General features: G+C 42.5%; 1 protein-coding gene across 4 annotated transcripts in view; it reads right to left on the bottom strand.

Moving 5' to 3' along the window:
- Positions 1-15,475, bottom strand: part of sema3fa (sema domain, immunoglobulin domain (Ig), short basic domain, secreted, (semaphorin) 3Fa) — a 47,122-nt gene extending 31,647 nt beyond the window's left edge. For all 4 annotated transcript variants that reach the window (XM_047583776.1, XM_047583778.1, XM_047583779.1 and 1 more), the window contains exons 1-2: positions 15,134-15,475; positions 13,616-13,769 (exon numbers count right to left, since the gene is read on the bottom strand). In XM_047583776.1, coding sequence (XP_047439732.1) covers positions 13,616-13,727 — 112 coding nt within the window. In that variant the 5' untranslated portion in view covers positions 13,728-13,769; positions 15,134-15,475. The remainder of the gene's footprint in view (positions 1-13,615; positions 13,770-15,133) is intronic.
- Positions 15,476-17,077: the final 1,602 nt, after the last annotated feature.

Here is a 17,077-nt window from a genome sequence, read left to right as displayed (position 1 = left end):
GGTGTGGGGGGGGTGGGGGTTGAGCAGAGAAAACAAAGTGGGGGATGATGACCGTCAGTCAAGGACTTCCAGTTTTTGTTGGATCCTGTATGATGGACGTGGCGGTAGTGGGAATAGGGTTGTGGTGAAGGGACAGGAGGCTGGGGGAGGGGCAGCAGAAAGGAATGCAGACAGTGGGAACGCTATAGAACATTGTTATGGAAATATTTTGGGACATCTTTAAATTCCATCTTTTAGTGGTTAAGGAATAGGAAAATACTCTGTGCATTATTTAAACTTTTCCAGATCTATTAACACACGCCACCGTTTTTACCACATGTCTAAAGCCTGCAGACGACTGACAAGGACATCAGCTTTGGAGTGTGTTCATCTCTTCTCTAACAAAGGAGTACTTACTTAAGTTTGTGGCCGGAGGCATGCCACATTTTGTGTCTCCCAACTTGAATGGCTTATTTAAAAATAAGGGGCGTTCACAGAAAACGATTACAGGCTGAAAAACCATCATTTACATTCCAATAGTCTAAAAATGTGCAAAAAAAAAAAAAAAAAGATGCTATTCAAGATGAAACAAGCTGGCAGCCATTACATCTTTGAAGGATAATCTGAATTGTCTGCTAAAGGCGGGCCTCACTCTCTCATCCCACCCCGCAATTAAAGCAAAGCTACCCAAGGTCAGGCTGAGTGACAGGCTGACAGACCTATAGATTACTGTCTGTCTGTATAATCCACTGCCTTTTTTTTTTTTTTTTTTAACTTCTCTCACTCACTGACGCACTCAGCCGTACTTTTTACAACACCAGCGCCTGTTAATTTGGCTGCTTTCATGTTTGATAGACAGCTGGGACATCCTACCCCTGTGACCCCGTGGCCTTTTTCTCACCCGTGACCATAAGGGTCAGCGTGCAGAGGATGTCTGTTTAGGGGCAGCAAGGAGAGGATGTGTGAAATGCTGTAGTTAGTGTCAAATCCATAATAGCATGTTTCCCTGAGTGAGACTGAATTGTGAGGCTTGGCCAAAAAAGGGAAGCAAAAGTGTGAAAACTGAGAGGCTTGTTCCGAGTGAAGAAAGGATTAAATCAAATCATAAAACATGACACAAAATTTCATGTCTGTGGTTCAAATAAAATCTTCGTGTCAACACCACACTGCAATTACTGCACTTTGGGCATGACATCGGCAAATGAGGACAAGGCAAATCAAAAGATCGCTTCTCTGGTATGTTATTGTTGGCAGTTCTGCTCAGCGAGATTTAGCGTGCAACGCAGATAGATAAGAAATGTTGAAATAACCTTTCCGACGGTTAAACCGTCACGATAATACACATTTAAGCCTCCTCCAGCAAATTACTATGTAATTTCGAATCCGGCTGTTTGTTGCTATTTTGGTTGAGGTGCACATATGGCAACATATGTCTGCACTCAAATGTCCATTGTGTTTCAGAAAAGACAATATTAGCTGTGGGCAAGCGTTTTGATTGGAGAACGGCAGAGAGAGATTGTGGTGGATAAAGAGAAAAAAGACAGGAAGGTAGGAGTCTTATCAGTCGAAAGAAGACAACATGCGTGACAGCGGGAAATGTTGGTCACAGTCACCATCCATCCGTCCAGGAGTGCTGAAGGAAGCCAGGGATTGCTCAGTCTCATGGAGGCTTAAACCTCTCTTATCTGCACTGTCATACCTCGTCATAAATCAGCGCTAAGTCATTCGCTTTGCACTGATAAGGCACTCAAACACAACCTCTTCCACACCAGGTATAGAGAGACTTTATTTATTTATTTTTTTTGCTTTTAAGAGTGGCCTCTTGCCCACTTCCAACGCTCCCTTCTCCTATCATCTTTATCTGTTTTTCATTCATCGGATCTGAAGAGCAGACAAGCTTTTTTTTCTCCCCAGCTTGTTTGTTTGCAGCTTGACATATTTTCTCTTGTAGCCTTTCCAACAGTCTGGTTATGATCATCTAAAGATCTGGTGAATCATTCGCACAACACTCACACAAGAAAGAGGGTGGAAGTGTTGAAAAACGATCTTTTGATCGTCATGCATTCGGGTCCTGGAAAACAAATAAAAAAGCAGAGGCAAAGCAATGCAAACGGAATCTGACATTACGCTGTTAAAGGGAGCTGAAATTGTAAGAATAATTTAACTCATGTTACAAATGATGACACGTCATTTATATTCACTAACTTAATTGCTTTCTTTCTTTATTGAAATTGTCTTATTTATGAGTTGAAGAGTTTTAAAGTAATGATAAAGTTTCAGCTGATATTAGCCAGTCATTACATTTAAGAAAGTACCACATTATAAAGTAGATAATGTAGCTCCAGAAGTAGAAAAATCTACAACTTCACGCTGTATTAGTCTCATTACATATTGTATTTTAGTTTCAGCACATTGAAACGCTTGACGAAGATACAGTCAAGAACTAACTATGAGAGCATGAGCGCAAGTTGAACACGTTTTTTTTCACCTTCCAATACAAACGTGTGAGAACACATCGCAGCATGCAGTGTGATATATGAGCTCAAATAAAAGAAGTTCCTGTTGTTTTTATGGTCTAATTTGCTCATAAAGCCCTGCAATGATTTGTGACTAATTAATCATGCATAAATGGTTTAATGGGACAGTGTAATCCAGCCACCGGTAGTGAAAAGATAAATTTCACGCTGTGCACAAATCCTGGCTGTTAACGACGCTGGTTTAATCAAAGCATTAGACTAATGAATTCCAAGCATCTTCTGCGTTTCTAAATGGGATTACACTCGAACAAAGCCTCATTTGGGTTGGAGATCTTCCCAGTGTTAAAAGACATTTTTTTGTTTCCTCTGTCTGATTCTTAACTGAATCGGCCACATTAAAACTAGATCTATCTGCCACGGATAAAAAAAAAAAGAAAAAAAAAGTTGGTGCCTCAGTGTTTGTGCCAGGAGGTGCTGCTTCCTATAAGCATTCTGAAAGGATGTCTGCGGTCTTCCATCATTGTAACGCGGTGAAGCACGGGGTCAATTCAGCCAACATGAAATCCTACAGAACATGAAAGCTGAGGACCATAGCCTTGACTGATGACTGTTTCGACCATTAATGCCAAGAGGAGGAAATAGTGAGAGACGAGAATGATGAGATACAGAGAGAGAGCAGAGGGAGGTAAAGGACCAACAGAGATGCTTTGAGCATTAATGCCGTGCCAGTGTTGTATGTCACGCCCCCCTCCGCTTCCCTAGGGGCATGAATGAAGTAAGTGAATGATGGACCCTGCCCACACAAACGCCCCTCTTCTATTGACACCAAGCAGTCCATTCATGGGGATGAGTGAGGCGTCGACACCAACAACAACAATAACACCAACATAGGAGGCCCTTCCTCCTATTCCTCATGCATACATATGTATGCAGTAACACAGACACACACATATGGCACGGATACCATGGACAACACTGCCAACATGCCATTAGGGACACCTACAGAAGGTTCCTGAGAACAGGGCTGACTAACAAAGCTCGGAGGCAAAGGGGCGTGAGCGGGGCAGGCATGGAGAAAATCTTGGCATCACGTCAATGAAACCCCCACAATGATTAGGGACGAGAGGCCATCTCCTCCCCTCCATCAGCACATTATCAGTGTATGAACCCAGAAAACAAGGCATGAAAATATCATGTTCCACCACATCCTGCCCTCCCTCATCCACTCTGCTCTTCCCTGTCGTTCCTCCAAAACTAGGTGGGTTCAGGGGGTTCTTTGCCACACTCGGCGCGATCCCGCTCAGAGGGCTGACCTTCAAACTCGGGCAATACTTGCCTGAAGCCACAGCGGCTAATGGAACATGGGGAATACAAATCTGATTCAAGTGAAATCAATCTGACAAGGAAGGCTTTGCTATTTACCAAGCATTTACATCTCAAACGTTGAAGGCGGGTTCCGTAATGATGTTAGCATCTGACAGAGGCTCAGTTTTCACCAGTTATACATTGTGCAGCATATATGAAAGTGGGAGAGGGTAGTAACGAAATGATGAAATACAATGCTGACAGGAGGAGAAGGAGGAATGCTCTGGCTTTTTTAATCCAATAGTGAGACACCACTACTGCAGCCTCCCACAGGATCATGGTCAGGCTCAACTGTAGACCTCATTTCTGCCATAATCACATGGACAGTTACTTGGTCCACATCCAACACATACACACGCAGAGAGGCTTGATAGAATGAATCCCCGACACCTACGACAATTTAATGTGGTTGCGGGTGTTTGAGGTTGCCCAGCTTCTGCCTAAAAACAACTTTGACCTTTCATTTCGGAAGGTAAGCATTTCCCATAAAACGTTGCCAAACAGACGGGGGGGGGGGGGAAACTTTGATCGCATAAACACTCAGCAAAAAGAAACATTTGAGCAAGCCTGTACTTTGGCTTCACATGATTTTGCGTTGTCAGTGAAGAGATGTATGGTTCATACCGTACTTTGGGCTTCAGTCCAAATGTACCCCTGTGCCAAATCACTTACAACACTCCTCCCAAGACAATCTGTATGACAATGCACAAGTGTGAGTAAAGTCAGCAGTTTTCATTGACTCCAGCACAGTCAGGGTTTACAGCGTGAGGTTATTGCCAGGGCACTGGCACAGGCCTGACCTGCGGAGGCTGTCCGAGCAGTCACCGGCTGAAGTAAACCATCTCATCTAACACTCACGTACAGCTAATGGGAAACAGACACAAGACTTCTCCTGAGTATGCCTTCATGCACCCACGCTCCTCTCCTCCTTTTCATTCTCAAATCCCTCCATTTATCCACGCTCTGGCAGAGATAGCAAACCTGACACTGATGTCCTATAGTCCATTAGCACTCTCAGGGCCACGGCTGATTTTGCTCCGTTGCACCCTTCACATTTTCCTCCTCTCAGTCTATTTTCCAGACAATCCTCATTTCTCTATCACCCCTTATCTGACTCCCTCTCTGTTTGTCGTCTGCCCTCGCTCCTTCTAACGGATGTCAGAGCTGGAAATGTATCATTTCAAAATACATGTGAAGCACTTACACGTGTTCCTGTGTCCTTGCTACTCATTTGATTTAATATTTTAACTTTTAAACTTTGATTTATTTTGTCCTCCCCTTGTTGGTGGGTGTTCTGCTACTAATTATGCATCCTCTACCCATATGATCAAGTTAAGCTACTGTGATATGGCTGCAGAACATCCTGCTATTTATGGGATGTCAAACCAATGCCCATTTAGTTTAAGTATATGTATCTACTGATGTTTAAATATAAGTTTCTTAGTCTGTGAAATGAAAAGGGTTATAAAAGGCCTGCAAAGCTGAGAAGCTGAGAGCATTTTGAATTTTAGCTTTAACTTCAACAATTAATAATTTCTCAAAATTACTGTTCAGATATTGAGACCGAGGAGACAAAGCAGAAGCTTGTAGCCTTTTTCCACACAGTAAGCTTCATGAACTCTCAAGGCTGATCCCTGAAAGAGAAAATACAGGGGGCTGCTGTCGTCTAAATGTCAAGATGCCAGAAGGCATTATGCAATTATAGTTTGAAAACACTGTGGACCACAGCGGATTTGGAGATATAAATTCATTTTAAACATTAAATATTAAAAGACTTGGAGCTCTAAAATGGCTTGCTTGAGAAACTAGTACCAAAAAATGGTGTCTTCTTTGTGTTATTGTTAGATCCAGTTAACCAGCAATCGCTTAAATATGCTGTGGAGAAAATATTAACTAGTTAATTGGTTAATAGTTCAGAATAGAATACCACTCCTTTGTCTTAAGACAACGGTCGAGCTAAGAATCAAGCAGTGCTGTAGTTTCTGTGAAAGATGGTTTTGAGGTTTTCATTCATTTTAAAGTAGAAGTGAATGTAAACAGAAAAACAAACACATAAATATGACTATGTGGTTGAGAAGTATAACACCCCAATGGTCAAAATTGCCAGCATATGAATGAGGTCAGTGGCACTGCAGTAACAAGAGCCCAACCCTGACAGACAAATGAAAATGAATGATAGCTGTCTAAGGTAAACAAGAGGAGACGTGCCCTTGACCCGCTGTCTCCTTAATTTCAGCTGGAGCTGTGAATCCCAGGGGACTCCCACACCTCAGCCACATCTGGAGAGCACGTCCACTCGGGTGGAGCCTCCGCACAGGAATCAATCCTTTACTCCATTCAATCATTAACCCTCCATTCCTCTGCAACAGTTTCACAAGATCACACCACCGCACTGGCATTTATTGTTTTAGCAAATTTGTTTTCGCATTTGTCTTAACCGAACCTCGGGGCCTTGATGCCATTTAACTTGAGGATTTCATGGGAGCACACGAGAAAGCAGACATCTGGGGAAATAAGCACAAAGCTGTGATTGCATCCCGCCTCCTCTCTGCGGAGAGAATCATTTGAACCCGATTCAGTTTGCGAGGAGTGACAGGTAGATGCTGCTATGGCAACCAAACCAAAGCAGTGTCACAGATAGCAGTTCTTCACCGAATAAGCTCTGCATGCATGTGAGCACCCACACACACACAGACACACACATGTACATACACATAAACAATGCAGAGATAACCACGTGGACTGGAAATAAATATTAAAAGAACCTCCCATTCCTTCTCTGTCACTTTGAATCTTGAGAAATCCACCTCTGGTACAGGCCACTACCATCTCGTCTCTCCGCCTCTAACCAACAACCGTCGTCCTCTTCCACTCCCCCGCCCTCCTGCCCCCTGTTCTGCAGGTGGCGAAGTTCTCCACCGCATGCGTAATACCCTGTCTCTGCCAGTGATTAAAATCACACCTCATGAATGATGAGCTCTATGGGGGCAAAAGAAAACAATTACAAAGCCCACACTAACCACACTAACACTTTTCTCAAACATGTCTCTGAAACATGAGGGAGTAATAAGGTCTGGTGTACCACTGTGGATCACTGTGGATCTATTTTTATCCCGTCTGCCAGATTTCGATCTTAAACAAAAAAAAAGACTTCAGCAGGCACCAACAGACACGAAAACACCAGGACGCACGCTTGCGCGCACACACACTGTCTATCATTCACCTACACACACACCCACATCTATCAGAGTGTGACTGTCTTTCATCCCCTGCTTAGCGTTTCCCTTCTTCTGCACAGCAGACAGAGGACTGGACGGGCTTTTTACTGAACCTGCCGACGCGTTCCCCATGCGTAGAAGAAGTCAAGCAAACCTCTCGGAGCACTTTCATTAAAAACATCCAATCAACAAGCTGATTGTGTGCATGTCGTACAGCGAGCAGATGGTAACTGTTGGTAACGGTGTGAAAGGGACACAAATGAGACAAACGAGTCATTCAGCTCTGAAGCCCTGTATGATGTCACAAGGAAATAACCTCTGCTCAGACATGTACAGTTCAACTCCTGTGTTTTCTTTACCGGCCGCATTGGTTCTCCTGCCATGTTTCCACTAAGCGGCGTGACTGCAGCGGCTTTACACTTAAAACAACAAACCCTGAAACAGCCGGTTTAGAGAGGAGTTAAAACCAAGAACAGGTGAGGTGGAATGAATAATGTGTGCTACACCACGAGCTTTAAAAGTTAACTATCAACCGCTGATTTGTAGCTTTGTTGTATCCATACTTGCTCAAGAAGATTATTCTGATGAAGCTGCGAGTGTAGATCTGCTCCTCCCCAGTACAAATAATTAAATCTATGATTAAAATCCCTAATAGCTAGAATAATAAATAGTGGGGTAATTTTGGTTTCATTTGAATGTTGTGCATTTTCAGCACCACAGGGGGACGATTCCAGCATTAATAAGTGCTCAGGCTCTGTAGGCCAGCTCATAAGAAATATTCAAATTGGGGGTTTCAATCTTGTGCTTTTTCTTTGGGAGCACTGATTTGTATGTGCATTACTCTCTCTGACATCATTAAAAGGGTGGAGAGACTCTAATTTATGGGCTCAAAATTGCTTAAAAGGCCAACATAATGCAGACATTATATCCTTTCAAGCTTCGGAAACGGCTTACCACTGCACTTACTGCATATTACTTGGTATGTAAAACATCTCTCTGCCCTCAGTTGTCCACCCACTCCCCCTTATACATTCCACTGCTTCCTCACTGTTGTCCCGTTCTCTCAAAGAACGTCCGAGCACTTTAGAGACCCCTCATCCTCCCCTTTCGCCCTTTTCGTGTGTGTTAAAACAGCATGCCCCTGCTGTGGGCCGCATACTGGGCGCCCTCCGCCCGCCCTCAGCTCACTCTGCCTGCCTCTTATCAACAGACGAATAGAGAGGGGACAGCGTAATGTAAAGGCAGAGGAGGAGGATGACGATGAGGCAGAGGAGAAGAGGGAGCGAAAACGAGAAAGACACAGACAAGAAGGATACTATATTTAGCTATGGAGCTGTCGCCTTGTGTTTTTCCTCTCCTGAATAATCATAGTTTGACAGAATGCATCCTGCAGAGCAGAGGTTGCTGGGATGCACCGCCCCGCCCCTCCCCTCCTCGAGCGGCATCTCTAGAGAGAAAGTAGCAAAGTATCGCAATAACTGCTGGGGGCTTGCGTGCCACAGCTATTACACATTTTATGTTGTGGGAACGTCTTTCAGAGACGTCATATTCCCTGATGGAGATAATATGTAAAGGTTGCGGAGTATAAACTGCCAACAGGTACAGTGTCGGATGGTTAATGCAAATAATGAGGGTTTAGTCCATCAAAGCAGTCCTGCCAAAAAAGCACGTTCATGAAAGCCTGGCGTCCTTCACCATCTCTTCAAATGGGACTTGTCCATGTAGGTCAGGGGCACTAAAAGTCTGCAACAAACCTGTTAACCTCATGTGCCAGTGACGTTAATCTGCTGGGGATAGAGTAAACATGCACAGCTGGTAGGTAGAAGGGCACTGAGGATGTCACTTAGATAATGAGGTATGCGAGTGGTTCAAATGCTTCACGGTGGACTTTAGCCAGGACAAAAAAAAAAAAGCATGTTTACTTCTGCAGATAAACTAGCAGAGCAGTGCCTCCGCTACTTCCTGAATATTCTGCAAAAATAAACACATGACTTATTTATTTGACAAGAAGGGGTGCTACTGCATGTCATGTATTTCCAAAACCATTAATTAGTTGCACTATTTTCCTTTCATCCATCCAGCCATCGTTGTGCCTTATCTTTTCTGTATTTTTGGAGATAAATATTAAGCCTTTTATTCATAATAGGAAAAAGATAAAGTCTTTATACTCCATTATATACTTTATATTCCATTCTGGCATAAATAAATCAGGAATGGAAATACTGTTCGCCAAACATTTCTGGCTAATCCCAAGGCTACAGGTTTTTGGATCACTGTAAAAGTATTGTACAGTGAAAGTGCAAACCAATGGGATCAGGGAAACCCCTTGGAAAAGACCCCAGTATTGTAACAGCATAACGAATTAAACTGTAGAAAACTGCAAAAATAAAAAAAAAACTTAAATGAAAAACCCCTTCATGCAGACACACACGAAATTATTCAAATTCTTAACAGAGAAACAATATGTTCACTTTACTTTTGCCAACCTCGATATCCTACATAATTATTCAATAACATCAGAACCCTCCAACTACAGAGGATAATCATCTTTTCTAATAAATCAGTACCAGTGGGTTTGAGTGCCATGCATGTTTCATTATGTTTAATGTCTCCGTAGATGCATGTAAAGTAATATAATAATATCCGCTGTAATGTGGTCTGATGATGCAGCTAATTAATTTGTTTTGTAGCTGAGCAGCAAGAACGTTTCGGGGGTTATGAGAATGATACACTTGCAGACTGAATCCATTTACTTTCCTCCTGGTCGTTACCTACTCAAACAGGGCGGTTTCACGTGGCCTCTTCACTTCTTTGTGTGTTTTTTAGAAGTTTGGGAATGATGCAGGCAACAACCTTATTTGTCGGTTTTGCCTGGACTCGCCCGGCCAGACCAAGTAGCCAGGGATCATGTGCAAAAAGACAGGGTCGCTGTGGATAAGCTTTCAGCAGCTCATTGATTGCCGAGACCTGATTGCTGCAAGGCTTGGTCGCGGCTCTTAGCTCTAGTCTCCAGTGTCAAAATTACATAAGGAATGAGGAGGTTAGGCGAGGAGCAAGAAAAGAATCTTCGCTCTAGTATGTCTTTAACAAACTGGGAAAATGTGGGATAGCTCGTGGCAAGAAAAGGATTATTATTACTATAATACCTCGTCTTTCACCAGAGAAGTCAAAAAGGAGCCAGCAGTAAAAGACCACCTACATAGAGGAATGTCACAGTGACAGAACCTGTGGAAGACAAAAAGTCTTCTCGTGTATAAATCTGCCTGTAGACCGTAATCTGTGGATGTTTCCATTGTCGTAGAGTCAGAAATAGAACAAGCAGAAAAGTTCAAACTCAGTAGCAGCCCCTAATTATTCAAAGAATAAAGAGATGAAGGACGTGAGGCCGTTTCTGATCCCAACCCTGAAAAGTGTCAGGAGAGATGAGCGGATAGTGAAGTCTTTGTTCAGGCGTGACAATCATCGACCCATTACACGGGACAAAAAGCTTGTCAGGAGGGTGCAGAGGCTGGAGTAACCTTAAGATTGTCCCTGACAATTAGTCCAATTACAGGACTGCCTGGCTTTGTCTTTTCTCTCCAGGCTTTCTTCCCAGAGCTAACCTTGTACCCAGGTGTTCCCGGCTGGACTACAGAGACAGAAGAAAAACAAAGTTAAACACTTTCAAATGTGCCTAAGGATTAGCCTAACAAGCTATTACTTGTTAATACGGTGCCATTCTCCCACAGTTTGAGGCCAGTTAACCTCTGTCGTGGCTGGCTTCTGTTTGAAGGGTCACAACCTTGCAGAGCCCTGCACACTAAAATAGCATGTGATTATAGACCTTGTTTAAAAGTAAATATAGTACTTCACAGCAGCTGATCTAAGCTGCGTCTCGTTCAGTCTTTATGAGAAAGAATACATATCTACGCAACTGTGAACCTTTTTTTGTGATCCCACTATGTCACCTCATAACTCACACTCCTATTTGAAAATCCCATCTTCAAAACCTCAACCACACTTTTGAATTAATGTCCCGCATACTGTGCTTTTCTTTCCCTTTCTTTTCTTTTTTAGGAAAACACACACTGTTTAGTTTCAGAGATGCATTGCTGTCTGGTGTTCTTTTTTTAAGAGCGTGCGTCTGCGTGCTGTTTTTTTCTGCTCTTTTGAAGTCGGCGTTGATGATCTGCTCTGTATGGACATTCCTTTGGTCTTAGGCTCTGTTTGCTCACTTGTTCCTTATCACAGTTAATAACTCAGCCCGCACTAACACACTCAGTAGCCGCTTCAGGCGAAATTATCAGCTTAGGTTTATGCAGCGGTTACATTGTGCAGATCTGGCACTTAAAACTAGTGGATTACTCTGCTTTGAGGATGGAATGTATAGAATTAGCCCATCATAAAGTCTTTACTTCCATCACTGTGTCACAGCGATGCGACGTGTAACGTTATTATATGGTGTGTTTTAGGAAAACAAAAAAATACAAATATCTCAGTGAAAGACTCAGGTGAGAAGAAGGAATTAATAATGGCAGTGTATGCAGAATGTGATTCGAAGCAAGCAGTCTAAACACTGTGTATGTATGTATGTATTTATGTAAAATGCACTGCAGATTCTCCAGACACAAATATGCGTGCAGCTTTGTACACAACCCCTCTGTCTGTTGCTTTAATAGAGGACAAATATTCAAAAGGCAAACCCAAAGAATGGGTTCTCTTCTGACAATATTGGATTTCAGCCAAACATAGCACAGCATCTTCTCTACCAGCATCAGAAAATGCAAATAATCATTGTAAGGTGATACTGTGTAACCTCGATGGATAAACATGTGTCGCTGGGTCAGAGGCAACATATTCAGCAGGGCAGGACGATAACAACTGATTCTATTAGACTCCACTGTGCTGGATTGTGCCATCACTGCCACTTGTTACAGGCACACCATGATTGTTTCAAAGTACTACATTGATATGATGAAGCCTGGAGCTAATTAGTTTCTTAAGCACATAAAGAAAATTAATAGAAGCACATTGCACAAGTATTCCCAGTGGTGTGGTGGAAAAAAAAACAACAAAAAAAACAAAAAAACAACACAATTAGGAAATGCACAGCTTCGGTGGATTTCTAGTCTCAAGTCATCTGAAGTTGCTCTGTGAGGCAGAAAGTAACCTCCAAAACTAATTAAAAACAAAAAAGCAACTCACTTAAAAGAAGCAGAAAACAAATTAACAGTTTTCTACGTAATTGTGAGACCATTAGCCAGTGAGACGCGTCTCGATTAGAAGGAGAGAGAAGGAGATTGGATTCAAGGTATAAAAAGAGAGAAAACAAAATATGCAAGGATGCAAGGCCAAGAGAGGTAAACTCATTTAAAGTCTGTCTCATCAGCTTTGGGGCAAAAAAAATGACACCTAGTTACACAATACAAATTAAAGAACATTAAAGTGTTTTTGACAAAAACGGTGTAGAAACACGCGACAGTTTATACATCTGTGACACGTGATTTTCTTAAAAAAAAATCTGCTTGACTTCTAACGACTTGAGAGATCTAAAGCGTGGCAATCTCTCCACGACGGGGAACAGGGGCCTCGTTTATGAAAATGTTCTTAGATTTATACTTGAACTCAGTTGTGAGAACATTCCTGACTTTCATTCAGAAAAGATGCTAAGCATAAAACCCGTTGCCCGTTCTGGTAATCTCATTTGAGACTTCAACCTAAACCTACGGCACATGTCTTGTGATTTCCCTTTGTATAAATCCAGCCAAAATGAGACTTAACTCAGAAATAGCACTGGTTACTTCTTTGTATGATATTCTCATCACATCCTGTTTTTAAAACTTTGAGTTTTAATCTTTTATCATCAACTCCCCTACAAAACCAGCATGAAAAGCACTTACATTGCGTCTAAACTTTGCTTAAATAAAAACACAAATGTATGGTTCTAGTAAAAAAAACAAAAAAAACATGAATGAGGCCGCTGGACTGGGAGGATTGGAATCAAGTCAGCAGATGCTCAAGCTGTAAGACCTCAATAACAGTCATGGACACAATGACCATGCCAACACTGGAATGACAAACCACCAGAGACCGCACTGCTGAGGCCTATTTTAACAGGACTCTTCAACACACACTCAGGGTCTCATGTGGCAGTGGCTAACATTCATAACATGCTGGATCTGCACCCTGAGTGTGCGTTCAGCCAAGTGTTAAATCTGACTTGATTTCAGAAGGGAGTCTAGGACACACAAAGGCCTGTTTGGGGAACTATTAGGCGAGGCCAGGCGATTAGATGAAGATATTTTCTCTAGCCCTGAATATTCAGGACAATCAGCAGTGCATCCCCTCATCCCTCTCATCAGGCCTCTCTCGCACAATCACACAATCAAACTCACTGTTAAGCACTGAGGGGACAAATGGCCGACTTGCCAAGACTTGAATTTAGCTGTAGCCAATAGTTAACCCATTCTGGAGATCAAGAAATCAACTGCTGATGACAAAAGTGATTGTTACACCAACAATAAAAATCTGGACACCAGTAGAGAAGCACGAAAACATACAAAGTGGGCAGACACGCCATTATTTTGAGTGGCTTACCTTTAAAGGACAGGAAGATTCTGGGAGCAGACTGAGGCTCGTTGGAAGGCGGCAGAGCCCCAGACGATAAGGCCAGTAGGGCCAGCAGCCAGCACAGTGTGTCCCACAACATTGTCCCTCTGCTTGTTAAAAGAGAAGAAAGAGAGTCCAGGAGCTGAGGGACAGACAGGGATGAGCATCAAACAATGAGCAAACCCTTTTCAGATTTCCTTGGCAACTCAACACAATAAGATCCGTTGGCTGAATTGTGCAGATTTGGTACAAAAGTCTGACAAAATCAAGCATGCTCTTCATGCTGTGGATATCGGTCGGATCTTACGGTGATTAAAAACACTCCTCCTGTTTTCAAAACCTTGAGCAGTTCATTTCAATTGCCTGAAACACAACCTTAACAATAAGGATTGTAGCAGTCTGGAAACAAAGTCTGCAGGCTTCATATTCATCATGCTTCGGGATTTTTTTTGAATAATATTTTATTGTGATATTCCTTTTCCTAAACGCCCACAATTGTTCTTGCTGGCATTTGGCTCTTTGTGCTATGAAGGAAACAGTGTGAATGGAAGGAGTCTCCTTCCAGCTGAGAAAACCAAAAGACCTGCCGCTACCCTCCCTTCACTGTTTCGCTTCTTTGAGAAAGATGCAAATAAATTATTACTTTTATAGAGGAAGTGCACAATTTCACGAGTGTGGTTACCCCTACTCCAGGCGCGCACAGATTAAATCACAAAGCGCATCAGCATGCTGTTATCCGCCACAAAGAGAGCTCATGATAATACCCTCGTAAAAAGGATCTTAAGTTATCACTGACGAGGTGGCACAACTGTGCGTAATGCCAACACTATATAACTGGTGAGAAACGACGTTTGGTTTGAAGACAATAAAACAGATTTGGCTGTAATTACCCACGCTTGATCTACTTGTAAACGTGGATCGGGAGTCTGAGGTCAAACTGTCAGTCAGGGTTTAAGATCAAGTTCCACATTGAGCCCTGGAGGCAGAACTCCAAAGCGGAGCGTTAACCAAAATAAAGCCTGACTGGGCTTTGAGTTATGAGGACGTGAACATGAACCACGTGTCATTTATAACACTATCGGGGATTTCAAACAGGCAGTCGAAAGTATCAGGTGAGGACTATTTGCATTTAGTTTAATGGTACGACATCACATGCAAAAGAAAAAAAAAAAACTTTCGTTGGCCAAAACGCACACTCATTGCAATATTTCTAAATACTATAGTACCTATAGCTCATAAAAACGACCCACAGGAGACACGAAAAATAGAAAGATATACACACAGTGAAAAAAAACGTTTTTAATATTTATGACAGCATTATTCTACAGAACTTTAAATGTATCTTCAAGTCATTAGAGCTTCTATCTTGCACATGAAGCGCAGGCATTATTCTTGTAACATGATTCCACCAAACGTGGCTTCCCTGATTTAAAAGCGCATCTGATAATAATTTTTTATGACTTGTCATGCATCAAGGTACAAGGTAGAACTTGCATTGTGACCTACCTTATAGTAACCGTCCGGTGAATATGGTGATCTTGCTGCTCAGTATTTAAAACCATCCACCCAGATTGTTTGAGCTCCCCTGTCCGCAGGCTGAGTGTCAGTGTATCCGCCGCAGATCCTGCACGATTATCCCAGAGCCAAACAAAGCTTGGATTTGAATTAACTTGACGCAGCCGCTTTGACTTGAAGTGATCTCTAAATCGCATCAGCAGATTCTGTATTTTCCACCGGAGGAGGTAACAAACAAAGAGTTGTTCCTGGAGACGAGCGGAGGAGACGGGGTTCAGCCGTGCGCAGCAGCGCTCAAGTGAGTGCAGGGAAGCGCCTTTTGCAGGTGGATAGACTGAGGTCTCCCGGCTGTGGACACACCCATGGGGGAGGGAACTTACCTTAACATCTCTGTTCTCCCTCCCTCGCCCCCCCTCCCCCCACCCCCACCCCCCAAAAAAATGAACATAAAACGACACTTTTCCGCTTCTCAACGCACTCCAGGGGGCTACAGAGGTCAACTTAACTTAAACTGTTAAAGTTAGTGAAAATCCAGCACTAGAAGATGTCATGACCGCGTCAACCTCAAAAGGAGGAACTGTCAAACATATTGTGCCACAGTCCTGACGCCAAGAGTTATTTTCCTTCAATAAAAAAAATCTCTTTTGAATGACTTGCAGTTTGGATCACATAATTTTGCCCACTGTGTTCCCCACTGCCGGTACCTACCTAACACACTTATTTTACTATTTACTATGAAAAAATGGGTTGCATACTTTACCTAAAGTATGTCAGTGGGATTTGTTACTCAGAAGTTAATCCAAAGTGCTGACTGTAAATTCTGAAATAAAACAGATGGCATCTAGGTTTTATTCCTTCAGCTATTTACCACTGTGACCCAAATGCCATATAAGAGATATGAGACATATGTGAACAAAGATTAGGACAGATTAAAATAATGTATCTCACACAGTGTAGTCAGTGTATGCATTCTAACTGAAATGTCCTCACAATGATAAATGGTAGAATAAATCACAAAAAGAATCCACATATTAAAACACAGGGCCCATGGGAACTTGTGATAATGTGATACAGGTTAGGTTTTGTCTGTGCAAGACAATACTTTTATAATCACACAAACGCTGTCCAAGCTGCAAAAGAACTGAATATGGTTGTAAGTTTTTTTTTTTTTTAGAAAGATAACCACTAAGAACATGCTTCCTCTGGACGACCGCAAGAGTCGTCCAGAGGAAGCATGTTCTTACATGACACTCGTGAATCAAAATAGGAATGAGGTCATTTCACAACCTGATCAGCCTGTGGCTACAAGCTACTGCTTTTTATTTGCCCTGAACTGTGCAGAGAAGTTGTCAAATTAAAGCCAAACTATTGCTCGGTTCCCGCTTGTCTTGGCAGTCTGATTGTATGGAACAGAGTTTACTTGTTGAAAGAAGTGCGAATCACTTACGGTATTTTTACTGACCCAGGGAAGTGGGAAGCATTTCAAAGATGGCAGCGTATTCACATTCAACTGCTGAAAAATGTTCAGATGCAGATAAGGTAGATTTCCTCCAACACCTCGGCGACCTGACAGAGGATCACTGGCTCTCGGCTCACACAGGCATCAGATATTCATGGGCAAATGGAGCCTTAAATCTTTTAATCTCACTTGATCCCCCCCCTCCCCACCCCCAAGATCACACAGGCTTATTTTGCTTCTTATCCAGTCAACGCACAACACAGCTGACGCCCATGTGCATGCTTATTATTCTATAAATGATAAATACAGTAGCTTAGGTTTCATTCAGTGTAAGGGATGTTATAGTTGTCTTACAATTGTATAAATCAGAGAGGAATCTAATGGTTTCATTTTTATTTAATTTAGGCTGTAATGTTGATTTTAGACCGACTGATGACACTTCTAGGTTAGCTTGCAGTTGCTCGTAGAAAGCGTCT

The sequence above is a fragment of the Mugil cephalus genome, chromosome 4, assembly GCF_022458985.1.
Source record: "Mugil cephalus isolate CIBA_MC_2020 chromosome 4, CIBA_Mcephalus_1.1, whole genome shotgun sequence".
Taxonomy (NCBI): domain Eukaryota; kingdom Metazoa; phylum Chordata; class Actinopteri; order Mugiliformes; family Mugilidae; genus Mugil; species Mugil cephalus.
This window is presented reverse-complemented; position numbering and strand designations above follow the sequence as displayed.